Raw genomic sequence first — 21759 nt, forward strand, 5'->3', positions numbered from 1 at the left:
AGATTCCATCCTAACAATTCTCTGTCCCAGTTTCCAGTCACAATAATTTCCCAAATACAGTAATAATTTATTTTTGTATTCAATATTCTGTTTTATATAAGTTCAAATAATTCACACAGACACAACTAGTATATATATATATATATATATATATAAAGTAAAATTTTTGTTATTTATAAAATTTTCTTCTGTGATATTTAAAGATATTTATATATATATTTTTTTCTCCATTTAGTCAACTATAAACATTTGAGAAAAATAAGTTAATTCAAGTTAGTAGTAAGAAGCAGACATATCATCAAGTGCATATTCAATAAGTGAAAAAGTTTTCTACACAGCACCCTAGTTACTTATGATATAAGATATTTAAATGCCAAGAGAATGATCCATATAACTGTAGTGGATAAGCATTTTGCTTATCTTTAGGTTCAAATTTATATTATCTGATTGCAATGTGTATCACATTCTGCTATTTCAAGCTCCTCATTATCTGTATAAAATAAAAAGTTAGAAGTTTATCAGAATTTTAAATGTGCAACATCACAAATTTTAATAGATAGGATATCTAACTTGTAAGATTGCTTTCACAAAGGAACTTGAAAATGATTAAATCCCTCAGTCATAAAAGTAAGTTAAAATAAGCCCAACTCCTAGATTGGAGACAAACTTCTATATAAAAAATCCAAAGAAAATAAAAAAAGAGCTGCAATAGTTTTTTGCAAATACTGTACATTTAATCAACCTTTTGTATTGTTGTTTATGATGATACAAAATACAAATTAAATAACAAATATAACTTTATATATTTTGAGTTATAGAAGATAATTCTGTCATTAAAAAATTATACAATGGTGCTCATTTAAACATTTAATGAGACTATGGCCATAAAAAGCCCAAAAGTAGCATTGTCAAACTCTGAAGAATTATTAATACTGCTATAATCCAATTTATCAATATCATCTACTGCCTTCATAAAATTTATTTTTTCGACAGTACTCACCATATTATGAGCGTTGTCTGTCACAATTGCTACAATTTGTTCTATTTTAATATTGCATTCCTCCGAAATATCCAGCATTAGTTTTTTAATACTGTTGCTCGTGTGTTGGGATTTAGTGTCTTTTATTGCCAACATGTGTATGATGACATCCTTTTGATTATCTATAAATTGAACATTAATAGCTAAGTAATTTATTTGGTGGCACATACAGGCATCTATTTTCAGAAAAATAAATTTTCCATGTAAGAGATTTTTCAGTATAGTTTTCTCTTTATTAGCATCCTCCAGTACTAGATTCTGAACACTGCTTCTTTCCAATGATACTCCAAGTTTATCAGTCATTTCTCCATTCAGTCTAATAAAAGCTGAACTGGGAAAAAAAGTGAGAGGCACAGAATTTTTATAAACCATTTCACTAATGCAGCTACTAAATTTTTCAGCGGTCATAGACAGTAACTTTATTACTTGCAAAATAATTACTTATAGTTGCCACTTTTCTTTCTTCTGGTAATTTACAGCTATCACTTCTGTTACTTCTGCTGTTATCTTTGTCGGTGATGATCTGTAGCAAATTAGGATGATGGCGTTGTATATGTCGTTTCATGTTTGATACTCTACTTGGCGCATTCCTTTTCCCAAGTAAGCAGAAAGCTTTTAACCACAAATTTCACTATCATCATCCTTCACATGACATACGAAAAATAATTTGTCCTCACTTATTGTGAAATATTCATAAATTGAGGATTTTTTCTTTGAGTTCTGATTCATCGTAGACAAGGTTTGTGTTCACTTTTTATTTTCACTAGAAAAAATATTTAAATCTGATATATTTTTTAATATATATAAATAAAGATGCTTGTTTGTTCATTCACTTCTAGACCGTTTGACTGATTGGCCTGCAACATGGCAGTTATGTTATCATACTGTACCTCTAACATTATTTAAGATATTGTTGTAATACCATCCCAAAATATTGATTTAATTTTTATATGTTAAATAATTTCAGCTTTCATTCGATTTGGTTTGGTTAGTTGTATTATGGCAACTCAACATGAGGGCGATCTGCCAGTCCCTATCAAAAGTTCATATATAGTTATTTGAGGCCTCCAGCTCCAAAACTTTCCATATCTCTCAATTTTCATCTATTTCTCTCCGTTTTTGAAATTAGACAGGCAAACAGATGACACTACTAATGCAAAGGTCTGCAATTTGAAAATTGCAGCCTAATAATTCATACAAAAAGATATAATTTAGAAAAAAATGAATATTGTTTTCAATTAATTTCTGCAACAATAATATAAACAGTGACAAACTATATAAATACTTGGTTTTCTATATCTAACAGCTCAGGTATTCTCATTTTGGGACAATAAATTTTAGTTACTAAGAATGTTGTTTTTATCATCCTCCCCTAACTCAACCTGGTCAGTTCTCCATTCCTCAAAAACTCAAAGAAAGCTGGGCACATACATCTAGTTTTTAAGAAAAAAATTTTTATTTAAAATTAAAGCAAAATAATAATAAAAGCTAACAACAAGTTGCACATTATCCTATGGGCAGAATGGCAATTTCCTAAGGTTCTTACAAACTGCAGGCACCAAATTACTCTTTTATAAACTCTTTATTGTAATAAGAAAATCTATATTTAAATTAGATGCCATATCTGGGGACCCTAAATTGCTGGTGTGGCACAGGCGTCAGTTTCTCCTAATAAATGTTTGGATTCAACATTGTATGGGGACCCTAATTCAAATTTGCCTGGGTCCTATGAAGCTATAACGTGCTACTGGAGTTGCCTAACTTTTTAGGTAAAGTTAAAGTTGTGTGTGGCATCATCTTTTATTAGATTTTACTAAAAGATTTTTATATTATAGTAAAACCCTCTTAAAACATTTTTGAAGGAACCGGCTCAAAAAAAAACAAGTTAAGCAGAAAAACATCTTTGGCAGGAGTAACAAAAACACTTTTTATAATCCAGATGTTTGATTACAGAAGAAGTACAATAAAATATATTAAGTATAATTTTTTAAAGTAGCCTACTAGTTTAGTTTTTAGTGCAAGCTTCTAATTAGCATGTAACAGTCTAGGAAAAACATCACATAATATTTGGACCAATACAGTATATATAAATATAAATAAATAAATATATATATATATATATATACACTTACAGTATGATAAAAAGGGAAGAACGTCGTTGATAAGTAAAGATTCCAAACGAAGACTGCCTATTTATACTGTTTTTAAAACTACTGTTAGTCAACTAACTTTTTTTTTTCTAGCCAATCATAGCAAAAAAATTAAAATTTTGGTCAGCAGTAATTTTCAAATTCAAATACAAAATTCTTTTATAGTTGAAATTTGTCAGCCAATCAAAAACATGATTTCAATTTCCGAACATTAAATGGGCAGGAATTCAAGGAAGTCGGTTAGAAATCATTTAATTGTCAATACAGGAATCAACCGTAATGAATTTCATTTGTAATCTAAATTTTGAAATTTTAAAGTTTCTTAGCATTGGATTGTTAAATTAACTTCATAAATTTTGGTATTAACTCCCAATATCAGTAATATCAAACGTTGCGCTGCCCTTCTATCAAGACTACAGGATTTCTGTGCATGCATTTTCTGAGGAAAACACTATTGGTCACTGACGTGATCGTTTTAAGCAGGTAAAAATTGTTTCATGAAATCAATACTTTGTAACATCTTATGAGGGAATTTTTAACAAGAGTCTTATAGGAAGGACTGATGAGAGAGTGGGATGATGGAGTAAAATTTACCGGGCCCCAGATTCACAGCAACCGAACTTCATTCCACAACTTTCTTTCAATCATTCCCGAGACCCATGTACATTTTCCCCCTGGGCCAGAGACATCTTTTGCCACCATTGCTTATAGACACAATGATGATACTGCAAAATTTGAACGACTTAGGAGAAGAAACATCTCAAGCAAAAACAACTTAACCAAGTTTTGCTGTACTATTATAATATGACAAAGAGCTTAATTTTGAAGGGAGAAATGCATTTTATAAAAAACTGTGAACGCTAATAATGAGTAAACTGTTCATTAAGTCCGACCACACTGGAAATATGACACATGACCCCTTCTATGTCTCCACCCTGTTGACCTTTAATTAAGAACCAAAATTTAATAGCATTAATGCCCCTTTATACACAAGCTACAGTGCCAATTTCATTTCTTAAACTTTACCCATCCTGAGATATTGTTTAATATTTCAGAACAGAGAATAAAGAAATTAAACAAATTCAATTCCAACACACATGCGTATGTACACAAATTTCTCTCCTTTATTTGACATTTTTTGGGTTCAGGAGGTCTCCAAACATGTAAATTTGCAAAAACACTTGGAGGGTCAAATTTGACACAATGCCAATACTTTTCTGTTTTATATACATAACAAGATGGGAAAGTAAAAAGGAGTCAAAGTCGGGGAGTTTTTTGACAACTCCGACTAAAACACCAAAACTCCACGACTCCGACTCCACAGCCCTGATTTTAAAACAAAAAATAAATATTAAAATGTAGAAAGTTATATAGTCAATAAACTTTACAATTTTTAACAAACAAACATTATTACTTTATACTTTACTTATATGAATTATATTTTGTTTATGTAAAATAAGATTTATATTATAAAAAATAAACGAATCTTACAAAATATATTTTAAAAATAAAAACATGTTTATACATAAATATTTTTCAGATTTGTATGTCTTTAATTTAGACCATTACATTTGCCATGTAGAGTAATATTCAGTTCTACTAAATAACAACTGTTGCAATAACTAGAAAAAAATCCATGCCAATTATGGCTAGATACTTCCTCCAACTATGTAACCATAATTGAATAGAATACAAGAATGAACAATAAAAATGATTCGTGTAGACAAGTTAAATAATAATAACAATACAAAATAGCACAAAGTATAAAAATAATCAAATGTAGCTTGTGAGAAGATTAAGAAAAGTTTAAAGTTTACATTGTTTATAAAATTTCAAAATTATTTAAACTTTTATCATATCAAAAACAATAACGTAAAACAATAAATATGCCAAAAATTTGCTGATGTAAAAAATGTTTAAGTTTTAATTTAAGTTTATTAGAAACTTAATTATAGAATATCAAAACTTTAAAAAATATTATAAAAGTATTTTAATATCATCTACAAACTATCATCTGTATTAAAATTAAAATCAGAATATAAAAAATTTTATAGTTAAGGAAATCACTTTTAATTTAACCTTTTCCTTAATGCAATGTTTAAATTAAAAAAATGTAATTATGTACAGTACATTTCATAAAAAGATTATTAATTATAGTAATTAAAAAAAGCATTTTAAACTGGTCAATTTAAATTTAAAAAATAATTATTTAAGATTAACTAATAATACAGGTCTGCAAATTTCAACTAATAAAAAACTGTTTAGATTCTGATATGTGATTTTTACTAACAACTATCGATACAACTAAAAACGATCTCTTAAATGTTTCCATCACAAAACATTTTGATACAAAGGCTTTACAAAGTTTTGTCAAAAATTTATAAAAGCATATTATATAAATATAAATAATAGAGTTTTAATTTATTATAATGCAGAAAAAAATTACCAATTTCAGTTTATTATTAACATGTATGGGTACAAAAATACAACATAAACCACTAATTAGCTTTGGTACTTATCAGTTTGCCCTAAAACTGTGTTTCGCAGACCTTCTCTTATGTTCTGCATCTGGAATGTCCCTATGCATCATCCAACAGTAATCTGCCATCATACTGACATCTTACTGTCTCTGCTAGCTTCTTTCCGTCTCTTTAATGTCCTGATGGAATCTTTCATCTTGTTCTTCACTTACAGCCCCTAGATTTTCAGAAAAGTAATCCAAGTGCAAGTTCAGAAAGTTTAGGCTCATATTGCAGCCCAGTTCACGGTACTTAATTAACAAGTTCTCTACTATTTCTTTATAATCAGAATCTGTATTGTTTCCTAGAAACTTTGGAACTATTGCCTTAAATGCAATCCAGGCCTTTCCGTTCATTGCAGAAAGAAGTTCTGTGTCTGATATCCTTTCGTTTCGCTTGTTTGATATGGAGATTATAGCCTTTGCGGCTCTTTCTCCGACCGACGTTGCCAGTTGTTAGGCGAAACGACCAGTGAGGCTAATGTAGCGCTCCAGTGCCACCACGTGGTGACTAGGAGTGATGGAGGCTGGCGGCCAGTAGATAGGCATCAGCGTGCGCACCAGAGACATGTTTAGAGTCATCGTGTTGCCTAGGTCCTTGCGGGCTAAGGCATATTTAGGGCAGTGTAGCCATATTGATTTCTTTATATCAAGTCCTGTAAATACAACTTCTTTTAGTTTTGCTTCAGACAAGGCTGGAAACTTTTTTCATAAATACAAAAAACAGTCTACATCCTTTGGCTTTTATGAACTGTTTCATTAATTCCAGTTTACCTATGTAGTCTTTTCTCTGAGCTCACCAAGCTGCTCCTCACAATATTCTTCATGCCAGGTTGTAATCGTTTTCTAGGTGGCCATTGCTTTTTTAACAACATAATTAAATAAATTTCAGCTACTGAAACGTGTCACTAATATGGGCATAAAATATGCAAAGAAAGCATCTATTTATCCAATAAAAATGGTTTTGTAGAAAAATCTTACATGATAGAGAAAAACTAGTAACATTTTTGAATTCAGCATAAAAAAGCATATAAGGATCACATAAAAAAAGTCAAACAGTTTTTCCACTGCAGACCTGTGTAATTTAAACAGATATTACAATATCAACTATTAAGATAATAATTTCTCAACAACTTAATTTCAAATACTGTATTTTAAAAAATTATCTATATAAATTGAAATTATAAATTTACTTATAGAACTTTAATGTAAAATTTTTAAAATTGAATTATAAATGTAAGAAACCTTTAAATATAAGAAATAAAGCTTTAATTAGTGAATAAATTATAGTACTAGGTTTTTATTCAAAATTGACAGATAAATTTCTTCTTTAAACAAATATAAATACAAATTTCAACTTTATTTAAATTACATTAACATCTACAATTCTTTGCTTTTTGAAGATTAAAACAAATTCCATCCAAACACTTTTGAGCTTTCCAGACCATCTTCAGTCTGCACAACAGTACATATCAAAGGTGTTGGAGAAACAAAACTAGCTGAAATTATGCTAGATTTAATAAATTCTAGAATTTATTAAATATGTCTTATTAATCTTGAAGTTAATTGTCAAAAATTTATGAAATTTAAATTTCAGAAATTATTCCGGGTTATGACCTCACTAATTAAGCAATTTAATGATTTAACAAAGCAAATTGCAATAATTTTTAGAATTTGTAAAAATTTTATTTTAATAAAAAATTAAACTCATTAAACTTAAATGAACAGTGTAATTATATAATGGTATAAAATTAAGTTGTACTACTTTCAAAATTTATTTTTGATTATACTTGGAAGATTAAAAATTAATTGAAAAGAGACTTTAATCCCCATAATATCAATATGCTTATGCAATGTTTTAGAGTCAAATGATATTTTAATAATGTATAAATACAGTATGTTGCTAATCATGGTCATCAAGAAAAATATTTGGACTTAGCATTGAACAATAGTTTGTCTTGTCTGTATCCACATAAAGCTATTATTATTAACTATAATAATTTTATTATTATTCTATTATTTAATCATTTTACAAGGTCAGACTTATCTTTTAAAACAGTCTGGTTGAAAAATTTCTTCTTAACAATATTTTGATTTAAAAAAAATATACTCAAAATTTTCTGATGAACACAAAAATTAGATACTTAAATTAGTAAGATACTAAATAAAAATTTTTCAATGTGCATTGATAAAGAAAATACTTTAACACAATTTTTACCTATTAAAAACTTTTTAAACTAAAATTACTACTTAACGAGCAATTATTTATTGTGACATAGTCACAATGCCAAGCTGCAATTTTTAGTCATACTTTTAGTATATATGCTCTTCACCTCAAATTAGTACTGTAGTCTCCTGCCCTATACATCATACTTTTCCTTTAATAATAGAGTTGTGCCAGTCATCTATTAACAGCTTTCAAAGGATAAGTTTTGAATTAAAATAACCTGACTTCTGGTTTACATCGGAAGTTCTTATATAGTTAATCGGGCCTTCTGCCGCTAAGGTTTCCATATCTGGTCTAATCTTTCATATATCTAACTCCTTTCTTGAGATTAAGGAAAGACAGACAAATGAACAGACAAATGGACAACAGTGGGAATTTATAGGTCTACAATTTTTTTCAAATTGCTGCCCAATAGTGTTGTATTTATTATATTTTCAATACAATGTATTCTCATATTGAAATAATTCTTATTTTCAATTCTTCTGTTTTTCAAAAAGGTATCTATTTTTATCTTATTGTCAGATTTCACTAGTCTTTTATATGGTAGGTGGTGTGGGATAAAAATCTCTTTGTCACCTCTCTTAGCATCCCTGTTACCGACCAAAGATCATTTAAGGGGGTACCCAAATACCATTATCAACAAACAACAGAAAATTCATAACTTCTTGCTTAGTCTACAAATATACTGTAAAAGAAACCAATGAATGAAATTTAAGGTACAGTACATTCATAAAGTCGAACGAGTTAAACACGTTACTAATGAGTCAGTCATAAAGTACAAATTCCATTCAGTGCACATGGCTTGATGTTGGTGACATTTCAAACAAAACTCACGAAGGAAAGAGTTAGTTTACTTTGTTAAGGAAATGGCACCCGGCAATATCGTTGTTTCTAATTCTACTCGAGTGTTTAAATTGTGGATTAAAAGGTGAAACGATAGAAATAACTGTCCATCCGAAGCAATCTAAAAAAATATTTTGGATAAGACTGCACTGGCAACATTTGTATCTTCAATTTTACCAACAGCCATTTTGTTATAAATGGATCAGTCAAAATGTCTAACGAAAGTATGAATAATGATGATGTCAATCTTGTTTAACTCATTCGATTTTACAAACTTACCCTTAGTTTCAATAACTATTGTGTATATTTGGGAAATTAGATTTGTGAAAATGTTTGTATTTCTTTATATTAACAATTTTAGTAATAAAATTTTTCAATAAAAATGAAGAAGTTAATAAAAAAAAAATATTTTTTCTTTTTATTGTTATTGACATTCCTCTAGAATAGTGATTCTCAAAGTATGACAGATCACCAGTGGGTTTAGGAGCATGTGCCATGTAGTCCACAGAATGACCTAGTCATTTTTCCAAACTGCAATTCTATGCTGTTTAGCAAAAGAAAAAAGCATTTTCATATGTCACATATCTCATGGTAAATTACCAGATAGATTTTGTACCAAAATATTTTGTCTATCTTTATCCAAGGTCATGTTTACAGGATAAGAAGTAGATGAGAATATAAGGTGGTCTGCAGTTCATCTGTAATTCAGTTCAATTGGTCCACAGATTGATGAACTTTGAGAACCACTGCTCTAGAAGTTTTGATTTCAAAAATTATGTAAGAAGTATTCTATGATTTATTAAAAAGAGATTCTAATATACCTACTTCTTTACCTACTGCAATAATATACCAATCTCTATTCTTACAGTATTAGAAATGTTCCTGTATTCCTGTTCCCCAAACTAAATTACCTACTGCAATTTAGTTTGGGGAACAGGAAAAAGTCACATGGGGCCAGGTCAGGTGAGTAGGGGGGGTGGGGGAAGCACCAGCGATCTTGCTTTTGGCCAAAAACTCAAGAGTTCTGAAGGACGAATGAGCCAGCACGTTGTCAAGGTGAAAAAACCACTCACCATTCCTCCAAAGTTCAGGCTGTTTTCACCTAATTCTGTTTCTTAGGTGTTTCATAACCCCCAGGTATACTCTGTGTTGACTGTCTGTCCTGTAGGTAGTTATTCATGATGCACAATTCCCTTTGCATCAAAAAAAAAAAAAAAAACAATCAACATCACCTTAACATTTGAGCAAACTTGTCAAGCTTTTTTGGGGTGGGGATGTTTCACTCACCCTCACCATAAGCTTTGGTAATCAACTCAAAAATTTCCATGAAAAATTTCTCAAATTTCACAGAACAACACTGCTCCTTCAAAGCGCTCATTTCCACGGATCCAATTTTTCACCGAACCCCACAAACATCCCTTCACAGAAACAGCCATAACTAATCACCAAAACAAGATATCAACAAATGGATTGAAGTAGGTTACTCAAGAGGTTTCTGCAGACACAACGCCTCCAAGTGAATTAAAAAATAATCAACTGGAGGCACGCCCACAACCCACGAACATATATACACAGTCTTTCATTTTTATCAGTCATGTTGTTTTTCTGTTTGTGGGATGTCAAAGAATCTGTCCATTGTCAATTGCTTTTCTCTCTTCAGGATTTTTTGGAAATAATTAATAACATTGTCGTCGTAGAGATCCCCGAGCCTATTAACCTCAACCTGGTTTAGATGCCATTCTAAGACTTGTTCTGACATCCTCCCACTTCTTCAAAAGATCTCTAATAGCAGATGTCAGCATTAATCCTCTTTTTCAGAAGAAAATACATCTCGCTGAGTTTATCGGTGTTCTTCATTCAAGAGTTCTTGGAGTTCTTCTGTCGTCAGATCAGTTTCGGGTCCCATTATGAGCTCTTCAATATCATCTTCATTCACTTCTAATTCCAGATCTCTAGCAGTTGTCACAATTTCATCCATAATTTCAGGGACTCATCTCCATCTCCCTGAATGCAAGAGAGACAGCTTTTGCCAAGCAGAATTCAACTGTTGTTGAGTGACTTCTGACCATGAGCTGTACAGCTTCAAGAATATCAAATTTTTCTTTCCAAAACGTTTTTAATGTCATCGTTGAGGACAGTTGACATGGTTCAAAATACCAATGAAACAGTGCTCAAATGTACAATTTCTTGAAACCTAAAATAACCTCTTGATCCATTGGTTGAATCAACAAAGTGGTATTCAGAAGCAGAAACTGAACTGTCAGCCAGGAAGTCTTCCAGCAAATTATCTTCAACGTATTTTGGGTGTCCTGGTAAAATAGCAACAATGCTTTCAATGGCAATTCATTGGTCTGAAGGTAATATTTGATGCTTGGAGCACAAACTTCAAACAGCCATTCTTTGAAAAGAGCTTATGTAACCATTTTATTCGATCTCCACATCACTGGCAGTCTTTCTTTAATTATGGTATATTATTTTTGAATGTTCTAGGGTTCTCAGAAGTGATAGAGAAGAAGTGGGATACGCTTCATATCACCACTAGCATTAGCTCCCAAAAGTAACATCAATTAGTTTTATCATAGGTTTATGCCCAGGAATATTTTTTCGTCTTTTGTGATGTAGGTACAGTTTGGCATGCGCTTCCAAAACAAACCAGTTTCATCACAATTAAAAATTTGTTGTGGACAATATCCATCTTTTATGAATTCTTCAAATTTGAGACAAAACTTCTCAGCTTTCTTTATCTGCACTAGCAGACTCACCATAAATTGCCACATGTTTAATGCCAGATCTCCTTCTAAAGTTTGCAAACCATCCAGTGGTAGTTTTGAATTCTATCTCCTCATGTGATGAATGTGGAGTTTGTTTCTTCAGTTCTTCAAAAATTTCTCTAGTTTTCTCTTGAATGATGGTCATACTAGTTACACCTCTTTCCATTTCCCTTTATTTTATACAAATTAAAAACAATCTCTCCATTTTTTCATGAATGGCACATTTTTGTTTCTCATATGTGATTTTCGTTACTCCTTTAGCTGCTTGAGTCTTCTTGTTTATATCTTTCATAGCTAAGACTGTGTCTACTGTAGACCTGTTCAAGCATACTGCCTAGCAACATCAGACAGCTTCTGTCCATTCTCTATCTTGGCTATTATATCTTGCTTGGTTTCTATGTCGAGAATGGTTCTTGACACTCCACTCTTTTTAGACTCCATAATATTATCAATTTATTTTTGAAATAAAAAGTTCAGAAAAGCACTAAGAAAAATTCAGAGAACAGAAATCAACTAGCACATGAAAGAATTATGTAAATGTGAGGCCTGAATGAAATTTGAAATTTTGGTGTTAAAATGTTAACGAATATCTGATATAACAGTTAATTAAATTCTCATCTTCTGAAAATAAAAACCAACACAAAACTTAAAGAGTGCCTGACAGTCTCGCAAAGACTATAAAAAATTATTTGTCAGAAAGCTGGAATTACAATGGAGAGTTTTGAAAGTTCAGAAGAATACTATCCGATTGGTACTGGGTTGAGCATTGATGTCGATGTTTCCCACGCTCTGAAAGGTTTTGAATTGTTACCTGGAGACAAGGGAAAATTAACCGATATTCATTATTTTATGTTTCTTCTTTTTGTGTTTGTTCCGTGAAGTGTTCATTATCCTAACATTGAAATCTTTCATGAAAGTGTTCGTTGTCTGATTTGTTCACAGTTCGAACTGTTCGTTAACCAATCACCTACTGTATAAAATTGTTCTGTACTACTCTAAGATATATTAAGTGGCATAACTACATATGAATTGGTAATATTTCCGAAATAGCTCCCCATGAGCTATTTGTAGTTTCTTTTTATGACAACCTAATATACAGTAGAGACTCGTAAATCGGAACCCTGGTAATCGGAATCTGGCATGATTTTCAGTCGGACTGTGTTGTGCTGAATCGAACGTTTTTGATACTAAATTTACTTCTAAAATATAATTTTCATGTTTTTATATTCTTCAATATATTTATTTTGTTTATACAAAATGCAGAAATAATTTTTAACGATACGATAGCTTCGATTATTATAAAAATTTTCGTTAGGCTTAAAATCGATGAAAATTCAACACAAAGCGACACGCAACGGAGAAAAATTTGAACATCGGACCGGTTAATATATTTTTTCGTACATAAACCGTAATCGGTACAAATCCCTAATCTGAACAACCCCAGTCCCCAATTGATTCTGATTTTCGGTTCACTACTGTACATAAAATTATAAAATGATAAGAAATTTCATTTATTATAGTTCATTTAGTTAAGTTCATTTTAAAAATAGTAAACTTTGGATAGTAAACTTAATTGCAACAAATAAAGTTCCTCTGACTTAGACAAGTCCAGTTTCCTTGCATATGAATTTTTAATAAAAAGTAATGCTAAACCACTTAGTCTCTATCTGGTCATTGAACACAAAAATATCCTGGAAACTGAATATATCAAAACCATCTGATATTTTGATAAAATATAATATTTTCAAATCTTGTTTATAAAACTGTTGATGTAAATCTTACTTTCAATAAGAGTGTTTTAATCTACAGTTTTTGTTTGTTTCAACAATAAATTAACTACATTTATTATTTTTCAAACCTCTTATAATAAAAAGTATTTTCTATTAAATCATTCAAAACTAATATACAAATTACTGAAAAATGATTTCCATATAAATGTACTGTACCTACTAAAAAAATATAATATTTATATTTTACTATAAAAAACAGCAACAAAACAAATAAGAAATTCAAAGTCATGAAAGTTCACATCAGCTGCTTTCTCCCCTATCATTATTATTATTGTCAACCGACACACACCCATGTTTGTATCTTAAAAATCTGAAAGGCACTCCTCTGCCTTCAAAGCATTACACTGAGGAGGGGCTTAAATGCTAAATAGGCCTGAAATGCATTTGTAATTTCCAATAAAGGAGTACCTAACCTGATAGCTGTGAGGAAGTTTACCAGATTTATTTATTCGGATTAAAGAGACATTCATTCACATTACATAGTTACAGCTACCACATCTGACATTGAAATTATTATTATTATTATTATTTCAATCACATGGAGGCTGCTGCAATCTGACATGGCACTGTACGTGTCTTTTATTATGGCAATCAATAAAAATGCACTTTCTTTTCTGTTGAAGTTCTTTGAACTGCTTACTGGCACAATTCTCTCTCTCCTTTAAGGGCTCCACTCCTAATATTAATCAATCATATACCACTGCAGGAAAAATTCTCTTATATAATAAAACAACTATGCTAATGCTGGTCCTAATGACTTTGGGCACAAATTGCAGAAAATGATAGTTATGCCACTGGATGTGTTCACTTTAATAATGAGATATTTTTCAATGGTATTAAAAGCAAAACCTTCATGTGATCTGAAAGGAAATTCTTGTACATTGAAAATGTGTGTTCCACATTAACAGAAATCACTTTAGTAGTGTGTTATACCTCCCAATTCTTTACTAAGATCTTCAGAATAAATCTGTCTCTTCAGGTTCTAGGTAGATACTGAATCGTCTCTCACAGAAATACAAACTCGACGGCTTTTTAAAAATTTTCAAAGATTGTAATGCAACTAAAGACATAACTGATATGTAACTAAAAATGTTTCCCATCAAATAATAACTGAATTTGACGAATTCCTAAGTCTTCTACTTTCATGATAAATATTTCCATGTACTTATGTAGGCTAATTTTGTCTAAAGTTCCCTTCATATTTGTGAAAAAGATAATTAACTTCAGGATGTTTATCATGCACTGTAATGAACTGCAAGCAATATAAGTAATGTGATATAAATTAGGAAAGATTCCTTTTCTTAACTGCTTAAATAGTTTCAGCATATATTGGGCTTATCTGTTATTGATATATATAATTTGTTAAATGGCATTGCTGACCATATCTTACTAATGGCTAGCTTAAACTGCTGTTTAATATTTGAATGATTTGTTGATTCAACAAACCCCATACGAATACGCATGGGAGAAAAACAGTTTCCTGCAAGAGGTGATGCAAGCACATTTACTACTTTTTATCTATTATTGTCATATGTTTCATAAATTTATATTTGAACTGAATAATCTAAGAGTTGTTTTAAATAGAGTGGATCAACATAGTTTTGCTTTAAAGGTGTACAATAGAAAGCTTCAAATTCTGTAAACTCAGAAATTCTTTTATGGCAGAATGATACAACTTGTCTATTATGATACTACACTTTATCAATGTTTCTGCCAGACACCAATTAAATGCTTTTTGTCTGTAATTCATTCATTTGTTGTTTTATGATAGTCACTAATGAAAGTTGTATTGTTTTCTGTGATTTTCTCCATTAACATGACATATTAGCTTTTATTAAAGTCAGTTGTTGTCTTGCTTTTCTTTGTTATTCAAATGGAATATGCACTTACTGTACAATATGCTTGGGTAATGAGACGGGCTTCATCTATATGGATACCATGTGATTCCCATTTCCTGCATTTTCTCTTCAAGTTAAGCAAGTCCATCTTCAGGAAAATAAAATCTCTTATTAGATTAAAGACTGAAAAGCATTCAGATGTATTTTCAAAATATTAAGTATAAGACTTGAAGTATGGGAAACAATCACTTGTGCTTGTGACATCATAGAAAAAGTACTTATCATATCAATATCTATTTTCATATTATAAATCAATCAAAAATTTGTAAATTAAAAAATTCTAATTATATTATAACAACTTTGTCTAAGTCTTAGAATGTGCATGCAATGGAATCAATCAGTATGATCAGTGACACAAAAGATTAAGATGACTGAGATATACTTCACTTTATTTGGGAACTTGGGACATTTGGAGGCAAATCAGTTATTTTAAGGAAAACTAAAGACAAATGGGGATATACCTCAAAATCTTGGTTTTATTTATAAGGTAAGCCTATCATTGAAATTTAAAAAATTTTCCTTGAAAAGTTAAAGTCAATCATAATTTTATGAAAATATAAGTTGTACTAATAATTCCTTATAGAATTTCATATATTGAATATAAAACAAAGTTTTATTAATATAAATCTATTTTAAAATGTATTTTGATTTGATTTTGAAGTACTACAAACTACAAAACATTTGAAATACACAAATGATCTGATAAAAGCATATTTGAAAAGTTTCAGTCATTTAAATTTTTAATATATTATAAAATACAGTTTTGTAAGTATGATAAAACGTCCTCATTTATTGAAGAATAAATTTTAAAATTTGTGTTTAAATATAGAGGGAGAGCAAATATTAATGGAATATGGGTTGTACTCTGACACAAAATTTCTGTCTAATATATATCAGATCAGTCCATAAGTTCATGCGTATTTTTATCTACAAAAAAAGGAGCAAAAAATTTTAATTAAATTTTATTTCAATCTATAATGTATTCACCATTATTTTGTACAATTTCTTGCCATCTTGATAGTAGCTTTTTAATCCCGTCTTCATAAAATGATTTTGGTTTTGAATCAAAATATTCAGAAATAGCCTTTTTTACATTGTTCTCATCCTCAAAAGTTTTTCCTTTTAAAAAATTCTGCAAACTGCAAAAAAGATGATAATCACTGGGAGCAATATCTGGCGAGCATGGTGGATGAGGTAAAATTTCCCAGTCGTAGCTTTCAAGTTTCTGTATAGTTATTTTTGCAGCGTGTGGTCTGGCATTGTTATGCTGCAAGAGAACCTGCTTTCTGTTCACTAACAACAATCGATTTTTTTTCAATTTTTCATTTAAATGCTCTAATTGCTCACAATACATTTGAGCTGTAATTGTTTGATTAGGTTCTAACAGCTCAAAGTGAATTACACCTGACATATCCCACCAAACAGACAAAAGAATTTTTTTTGGATGCAATGGAATTTTTTTGGATGCAGTCGGTTTTGGCTGCTTGTCGCGATCCATCCATTGTCTTTTTCTCCTCACATTATTATAGAGGATCCATTTTTCAGTCTCCAGTAACCAGCTTACCAAGAAAAGGTTCTAAAGCAATATGGGATAAAAGAGACGTGCAAATGTTTACACGTTGTTGTCGGTTAGCTATTGACAGTTCATGTGGTATCCATTTTCCTAGCTTTGAAACTTTTCCGATTTGTTGTAGGTGTCTATGAACAGTTCCATGGGATGAATTTAAACATTCCACAATTTCATTAACTGTTAAAGATGGTTCTGCTTCAACTAATGCAGAGAGAGCATCATCATCAAAGTCAACGGGTCTTCCAGTATGAGCCTTATCCTCCATACTAAAATCATTGTTTCTAAATCTTTCAAACCACTTCTGCACAGTCCTTGCACTAATTACAATTTGATTATGTACAGTATTTATTTTTTTGGCTGCATTTGTAGCATTCTCACCACTTAAAAATAAAAAGTATAAAACATGTCTTTTATATTCATCGGTTACTTCCATTTTAACAAAAATAAACAACTGAAATGTTCACAATTCTGAACAGTATGAATATGAATGAGATCCAATTTAACACTTCAGTGTAAAAATTATCACATTAGACTGGCATTTTTAACAGCAAAACAAGATTTTTCTCAAGGTCATAAAAATGCACATGAACTTATGGACTGACCCCATATATATTATACATGTTACTGTAAAAGCCCATATATTGGTAAATCCTATATTTTACATGTAAATCTTTGGACTTACCAACATGAGTTGGTAAATGTAAGGATTTTTATAAAGTGAGACGATTTTCCGGGCTTTTACCATTAGAATTTGGTACATGCTAGGTTTTACTAAAGACGGTTAGTAAATGTTGGTTTTGGAACTAAAACTATGAGTATTTTAATAATCATTTATTGCAGTTATTATAAACAGTCAACTTACTAAGTCCTATTTATTAATAACTAGTGAAACAGTTTAAAAATACTTTTTTAACACAACAAGAATTAAATTATCTTGTCAAAAATAATATAATAGCCTACGTTGGCTACCTCTGGTCAAAGACAATTTTGTGACAACTTCTCAAAGACTCACTTCTTTATCTTTAACAACTTCTATCTTGATAGTCTTTCAGGGCATGAGATAAATTGGTTTTGTTTATAAAGCTTCTTTAGTACTCCAATTTTGGTACCTAGTTGGTAAAATTTGTTGTCCTTTACATCTACTACAACTGCAATAATGCTTTCGGAATCGGTTTTAGCTTTGTCAATTTCAGGCACTTTCAGTCTTACATTTTGGCCAATTTTCACATTTGGATATTTATCAACAGACGTGGCTTTCATTTTTTCAGCTTGTTTCTCCAAACTCAATTTTGCATTGTTTCTTATAGTCACTACAGATTCTATCTTGTTTGGTATTGGCTCTATAGTTACAAGAACATCCTGAGACTCATCAGTTATTTGCTTCGCCTTCATCTCAGTAATAATCATTTCATCTTCTGTGTTTTATGTTGACAGTGCTATTGTCTATATCCCCTTCTGACTCATTTTCAATAATGCGTTCTTCCTTGTCCTGTTCGATTGCATTTTCGACGTCATTATTTTGTTCCATATTGACATGCGAATGCAACAACTTCTCTAAATCTTCTTCAGATCTTATAACTCTAATCATATTACTAGAAATTGCTGAAGTTGCAAGGCCCATTTTCATTGGACAACCAAACATTGCTTTGTAGAGGGAACATTTGATTCCCTCGTGATATGCTCTATTTTTCATCACCTGGATGAATCTTAAACCCTCTGACCACTTTGATAACTGATTGGTTTCCATCCACGTGCTCAACATATTTTCTGTCTTGATTACCATGCTCAACTGATCCTTGAGTTTGGCTATGTCTGGCCTTTCCATGTACAATTTTTACATCCAGCCACATGGAGCGTAAACTCTCAGTAACATGGTTAGAGAATTCTCGACCATTATCCATAAAGGATGCCCGGCACTCCAAAAGTGGTGAAATTATCCAAAAGATGATATGCAACTTCTACGGCGCGTTTAGTTTGAAGAGCAAGAAGAATCACAAATTTGGTAAGATGGTCTTGGTAAACTAAAATGAATTTATAATTTCCATCTGGGGTGGTCTGTAGATCTATTAGATCAACCTGACAGCATGAGTTCATTTCACTGTGAAGTATAGGTCTGATAACAATGCCCTTTTTCAAAGTCTTGTTTCTTTTGGCAAGGTTGACATAACTTCAAATATGTCATAGTAGCCTCAACAGTTACATTTTTATACTTGAGGTTACACTCCATAACCATCCGTGTCTTTCCACTGTGACCAACAGCAACATGCATTTCTTCGAGAATGTTGAATAAGTCCGTGTAACAAATGTAATACCTTATTTCTCCATTCTTCTCTTTCATAAGCGCGATTAGTTTTTCTTCGCCGCCTATAGTCAAAATGTCGTAATGCTTTATACACCTATAATGAACAGCTAGTTTCTTTTTCATGTTCTTAACAGCGTTTACTTTCTACAAATACTTTGCGTATTTTCCCTATTGAGATAAAAGTTATTATCTTTCTTGCTTGCCATGAGCTCGTCCATTATTTCATAAAATCACCATTTCACACTCATCTTGATTCATAAATAACTTTTAGAAAGCGAAATCTCAAGCAGGATTACAATTAATGTGCACATTCTAACGTGTCAAACGATAGAAGGCGGCGGCGCAGTGCGGTGCAAGTAGCGGGGACTATTTTTTCAACATTTACCATGTCTCTGAGGTAAAACCTAAGATATACCGAGTGAATGCTGGTAAAAGTTTGAAATTAACGATGATCACAGAACATTTTGGACTTTTACCACAAACAGTTGGTAAATCTTAGGTTTTACTGGAAGCTCTTAGGATTTACCATAGTTTGAGCATTTACAGTAATATATATATTGTATACATATATTACAAAAACTTTTAGAATCTGAATTTAACATTTCTTTAACATCTATTCTGTTTTTTCCCTGGTAAAAGAAAATTTTATAATAAATATCGAAATTTATGACAAGAAAGTTTCTTGATGATGATAGTTTAGATATATATTTATTTATTTAAACATTCAAATAACAAGTTTATATTTATTTATTAATGCTTTCATCTATTTAATCATAATTGTTATATGTAAAGCAAATTTTAAGGATTCTATTTATTTCAAATTTATTCTGATTTTATCCAATCACCAATGAAACGAAATCCTGATTTAAAAAATAATTATATGTCATGAAAGCAATTTAAAATATATTTAATTAAAAAAAACTAAAAACAGCAATACAGAAAATGATTTTACTTAATGAAACAAAAATTAAACATTCCTTAAAAAACACATACTTTTTGTAAGGGCAATGTACGAATAATATTTATTGATTACAGCACAAGCTTATACACTTCTGCTACAGTAAATGAGTATACAATACGAATTGTATCCAAATAAAATTATAAATGTGTATCAAAAAAACTATACAAAATTTTTTATTATTAAAAAATGATAACAAAAAATACACTTCATATTGTCATTGCAATCAACGATTTTAACTTCAAGAAGACGACTTCAGTATACATTAATATAGAGATATTTCACTTCTTATGTGGCAAATCTGTATTTGATTATACTAATTAATCACGACGACGCTAGTATTAAAATTATGATAATTAAAAATGTCAATTTGTTTATTTGCGATATGCAACATCACAGTTAAGAAACACATAATGTTAATATGAAATTTAAATATATTGTAAATGACAATAGCCAATAACATATTCAAAGATCCTAAATAATGTTAACAAACATTTCATATTGCATTACATTTCCTATCATTAGCAATCAGCTGATGATAAATCTATCAGTAATTTGTAGTGTTGTCACTACGTTTTCTTAATATTCATTATTGATTAGCCATGAAATTTTGGAAAAACAATTCAACTGTTAATAAAACAATCAAACTATAAATGGTTGAAAATTACTTATCCTAGAATGAGTCAGATCTGCATTCTATTCCTTTTTAAATGAGATATTACCGAATTATTTTTAAAGGTGCAACTGAAACGAATGCAATTTAAGGAAATGTTTATTTACTAATATCCATTTAAAAATAAGATATAAAATTTAAATTTAAAAACGAAGAGAAACCTGTTTGTCCGAATTCATCTGGTGATTTGCCCCCAGCCATCAACCATCGGCACCAATCAATCGTATCCCATTCGTCTATTCTTTTTTTAGGATCTAATAACATATCCAACAATTCATTTAATCCTTTTGTATCATTAACCTTAGAACATCTCAACTTAACAGAAGCAGCAGCTCCTCTCTTGCCCTTATTCTTTAACATTTCGGCAGCCATTTTTGAAACTAAACTTCTATTGTATTCTCTACCAGATGGCACTGCATCTTATCGACTTCGATAAACAAATATAATTTATAATTCATAATTTATTTTTTAAATTGATAATAATTATGTTTTACAGATATATTAAGGCGTAATTATAATTAATTTAGTTATATATATATATATATATATATATATATATATATATATATGTGTGTGTGTGTGTGTGTGTGTGTGTGTGTGTGTAGAATTTCTATCGTTTGACGATGAATGTAGTTGAAAATTTTCATTTCCGTAATTTTTCTCTTTTTTATTTTCGATTCATTCCGACTTTTTGCCACTAAAAGAGCCCTTTTTCCAAGCCCATTGGGGGTTTGGCCAGACCCACAGTAGAAGCGGCCAGGTGATGAGAAACGAGGCCCAATATATCAGGAAAACCGAGAGACTACGTCGAAAAATTCCTGGGGCCGCATGCTCGGATTTGATTCTGGTCCTCTACAGTGGTAGCCCGCCTAGGCCATTCGAGCGTTTCTAAAACTACCAGGTAATTTAGATAAAATTGTGTGCCAACTTTTGGGTTTTACGTGCTATACAAAAGTATAAAATGTTATAGAAGTCGTAGATAAATTATATTTAATGCCTATAATTTTGAATACAGTAAAA

General features: G+C 30.6%; 1 protein-coding gene across 1 annotated transcript in view; it reads right to left on the reverse strand.

Annotated features, from left to right (window-relative positions):
- Positions 1-21140, reverse strand: part of Ubr3 (Ubr3 ubiquitin ligase) — a 72926-nt gene extending 51786 nt beyond the window's left edge. Inside the window, exon 1 of the mRNA XM_067265949.1 lies at positions 20901-21140. Within this exon, the coding sequence (XP_067122050.1) occupies positions 20901-21111 (211 nt within the window). The 5' untranslated portion in view covers positions 21112-21140. The remainder of the gene's footprint in view (positions 1-20900) is intronic.
- Between the last annotated feature and the right edge of the window lie 619 nt (positions 21141-21759).

The sequence above is a fragment of the Centruroides vittatus genome, unplaced genomic scaffold (genome assembly GCF_030686945.1).
Source record: "Centruroides vittatus isolate TY-2023 unplaced genomic scaffold, ASM3068694v2 contig_2568, whole genome shotgun sequence".
NCBI lineage: Eukaryota > Metazoa > Arthropoda > Arachnida > Scorpiones > Buthidae > Centruroides > Centruroides vittatus.